This window comes from Bison bison, unplaced genomic scaffold (assembly GCF_000754665.1).
Source record: "Bison bison bison isolate TAMUID 2011002044 unplaced genomic scaffold, Bison_UMD1.0 scf7180017864080, whole genome shotgun sequence".
Classification (NCBI taxonomy): domain Eukaryota; kingdom Metazoa; phylum Chordata; class Mammalia; order Artiodactyla; family Bovidae; genus Bison; species Bison bison.
In genome coordinates, this window is record NW_011494652.1 from 5546198 (window position 1) to 5549810 (window position 3613).

General features: G+C 51.4%; 1 protein-coding gene across 1 annotated transcript in view; it reads right to left on the reverse strand.

The window, feature by feature from the left end:
• Window positions 1–1959: 1959 nt before the first annotated feature.
• Window positions 1960–3613, reverse strand: part of BANF1 (barrier to autointegration factor 1) — a 1940-nt gene continuing 286 nt past the window's right edge. The window contains exons 2-3 of the mRNA XM_010837772.1: window positions 2957–3095; window positions 1960–2486 (exon numbers count right to left, since the gene is read on the reverse strand). Of these exons, the coding sequence (XP_010836074.1) occupies window positions 2340–2486; window positions 2957–3079 (270 nt within the window). The 5' untranslated portion in view covers window positions 3080–3095 and the 3' untranslated portion in view covers window positions 1960–2339. The remainder of the gene's footprint in view (window positions 2487–2956; window positions 3096–3613) is intronic.

Consider the following 3613-nt stretch of genomic DNA (forward strand, 5'->3'; position numbering starts at 1 on the left):
AATTACCTAATTGCTCTATCCTTGAGTCTTTATTTTTGTTCTCCCTTTTATCTTCTACTGTTCTGAGATGTAGCTAACATACAGAAAAGTACACAGTGTCTTGGATCACCACCATACAGGTCAAGAAGTGGAAACTGCTACTCTCAGCCCCCTATGCTCCCATGCATCACACCTGTCTCCTTCCCCCAAAGGCAATCACTCCCCACTTCTCTTTACCAACGACTTTTGCAATAAGCTTCCCTAGTGGCTCAGACAGTAAAGAGTCTGCCTGCAGTGCAGGAGCCAGGTTCGATCCCTGGGTTGGGAAGATCCCCTGGAAAATGAAATGGCAACCCACTCTAGTATCCTTGCCTGTAAAGTCCCATGGACGGAGCAGTCTGGCAGGCTACAGTCCATTGGAGTCATAAAGAATCGGACACAACTCAGTGATTTCATTTTCTTCTGCAATAAGCACTTTTCCCCCTTCTAGTTCTACTGTCTCTGCAAAGATGCCCACACATGGATCCAGCTGGGAGCCCTTGTGAATGAACAAGGCTGCTGTGAACATCTGCTCAGGTGTGACGCAGGTGTGCCTTGCGTCCTGTCCCATCCCTGGAGAGGAACTGCTGGCTCACAGGGTGGGTCTTCAGGTTTACTGGCAAACACCCAACTGTTTTCCCCAATTGTTCACACCAATTTACACTCCCACTAGTTGGATATCTGTTCCTGTTGCTCCATTTCCTCATCAGAACCTGGTATTGTCTGACTTAAAATTTTTTTGCCAACCCTGTGAGTGTACAATGGCATCTTATTTGTGTTTCTGATGACTTAACGTGACCACACACCTTCTGACATGCTTACTCACCATTCAGGTATTCCTGTGTGGCTGCCCTCCCGGTCTTTCACCCACTTTTCTATTGTATTGTCTGCTTTCTCTTGACTGCAGCTCTGGAGTCCTGTGTCATCTATGTGGGTCGCAAATATCCTTTCTCACCCTGGGTTAGGCTCCTCACTCACTGATTATCTTGAACAAAATTTCTATGATGGAGTTCAATTTATCAGCTTTTTAATCTTTCCCTATTCTGAAATCATGAAAATCTCCTCATGCTATCCCAAGGTTTCTATTTATTATGTCATTTCTCCCCTCACCAGACTTTAAGCCCCGAGGATGAGGAAAATTCTATAAACAAGTAGCTCCTGAACAACACCAGGAGTGCATCTGATCCTTATAACAATTTCATTTTCCAGGTGGGGAAACTGAGTCTCAGAGAGACCAAGCGCCATGAGCAAAGAACACCCATGGCTCTTAGGTCCATGGGTTTCCATGTGATGTTTTGAGGACCAGTCTCACTACTTCCCAGTAGTAAGTCCATGGACACGTTAGTCAGCCTGAGCCTCTAGTTTCATCTGTGGAAAAGACTACTACTACTTACTATGAAAGAAAAAAAAATGTTTGCACAGACCTTAGCTCTGAACCTGGCTCATACTAAGTCCAATAAACAGAAGATGAAAATTTACCAAATACAAGTGTAACTCACTCAAGCCTGCCCACCCAGTTGCCTTGCCCACACACTTTCTGCCTCCCTGAGAGAACAGGGCGGACTGCATGAGCCCCGCCCACTCATCCTAGAGGCCAGGAGAGCACATGACCAATGGCAGGTAGACCTCAGCCACATCCCACCCACCCTTTTCCTGCTCTGACTCCCTCCGACTTTCCACCAGATGCTGACTAACCTAGCTGTTGACCACATGGACATCTGGATCCCAGGAAGGAACCAACCCACTCTCCCACGTTAGTGGGGGATTGAGACACTCCAAGGCACCCACCCAAGGCCCATATCACCAGGATGGCCGCCCTCGGGAGTGTAAGAGAAGCTGCCAGTTTCGATCTGCACTGATAAGCAGTGTGGCAAACCTGGTCAGTCCCTGGGGAACAGGCAACTCCCAGCCCGCCTGCTTCCCACATACAAAGCCCAGTCATGAAGGCCACTGGCTTTATTGATTTAAAAAACTTTACAAGGACAGTGACTGTTCTGCCAAAAAGACTGCCAAATGGCATAAAAGAGACCACGGGTGGGAGTGGGGGTGAGGGACAGGGCCAGGAATCCACTCAGAAAAGCTGGTAATTATTGTCACGAAACTGGCAGGGAAAGGAGAAGGAAGATGCATGCAAGGGTGAGAATTCCAAAAAAGTTGAAACGGTGAGGGGAGAGAACTCCCCAAAGGCCCTGGAGTACATGGGAGGTGAGCACGACAACAGCAATCTCTTCCTTGGTAGAGGACGGAGGAGGAGTCCTCACTAGGCTGCAAACTCTGGAGACGCAACGCTGGGGCTTGGGGTCGGGGCTCCCCAGACAGCATCACAAGAAGGCGTCACACCACTCTCGCAGGCAGCCAAAGCAGTCCCGGGACTGCTTGGCGTTGGCGCCGCACGTGTCCTTCAGCCATTCCCGGAAGAGGTCTTCATCTTTCTTTAGGACCAGAAACTGGCCGAGGACCACATAGGCCTGCAAAACGGGCAAAGCAAAAGATGGGCTGCTGAGTGCTCTGTAGGATTAGGAACAAGACGACCACTTCCTGGGACTTCCCTGCTGGCCGAGTGGTGAAGAATCTGCCTTGCAATTCAGGGGACATGGGTTCAATCCCTGGCCCGGAATCTAACATCCTACTTGCTGTGGGGCAATTAATTCCGTGGGTTCTGGAGTCTGTGAGTCCCAGTGAAAGATCCTGCAAGCTGCAACTAAGACCCCAGGGCAAACAGAAACAAATATCACGGTGAGGGGAGAAAGGGCCAATTTCCTGTGGCTCCCCACACAGGAGCCCAAGAGGCAGGGTGGGTTCTGCCCGGCTGACTCTGCAGATCACACACGAGCGTCCACCCCCCAACAGATATACACACCCTCTTCACTCCCCAGCTGCCGGGAAATACTGTAGTCGCGCCCCGCCCCCCGCCCAACTACAGGTAGCCACTCCACACCTTATCAAAGCCCCTCTCCTCCAGTTTCTTGCCCAGGACTTCGCCAATCCCGGCCAGGCTTCCCACTGGCTTCTCCCCCATGGGCTCTGCCACGAAGTCTCGGTGCTTTTGGGAGGTTGTCATCTCGATCAAGCTTAATCTGGGAATCCCAAGAAGAGGGAAATTAGGGCTGAAAACATGGGAACGCCCGAAAAATCACTGGCAATCTCACAGGAAGAAAATGCCACAGCAGCTCTTACGGGGACTTTTTCGATTCCCCCCACTTCACAGATGAGAAAACTGAGGTCCAAACAGTCTTTTCCTCACTGTTTAAGAGCGAAGTCTCTCCCAGTCCCTGCGAGAGCTGGGTTTTGGTACCGCCCCGAGGAGAAACTATCTTGCCCTAACAGGCGGCGCATGCAGGACAAAGGTAAGATTTCCACAGTCGGTCAGTACCCACGGCCCGCCCTCAAGCTGTCACTCCTCTGTGACCTTGATTGGGCAAAAGCAGCACTGACTCGGGTCTGGAATGGCCACTTGGCCCGAAAAGCAAATGAAGGGTTCTCTGACCCGGCAGCCGCACAGGCTGCTCACAGAGCGGAGGCGCAGCCCGAGCGCGGACACCGGCTCAGCCGCGTTAGCGCCACACCTGGACTCCCGCCGAGCCCTACGCCGTGG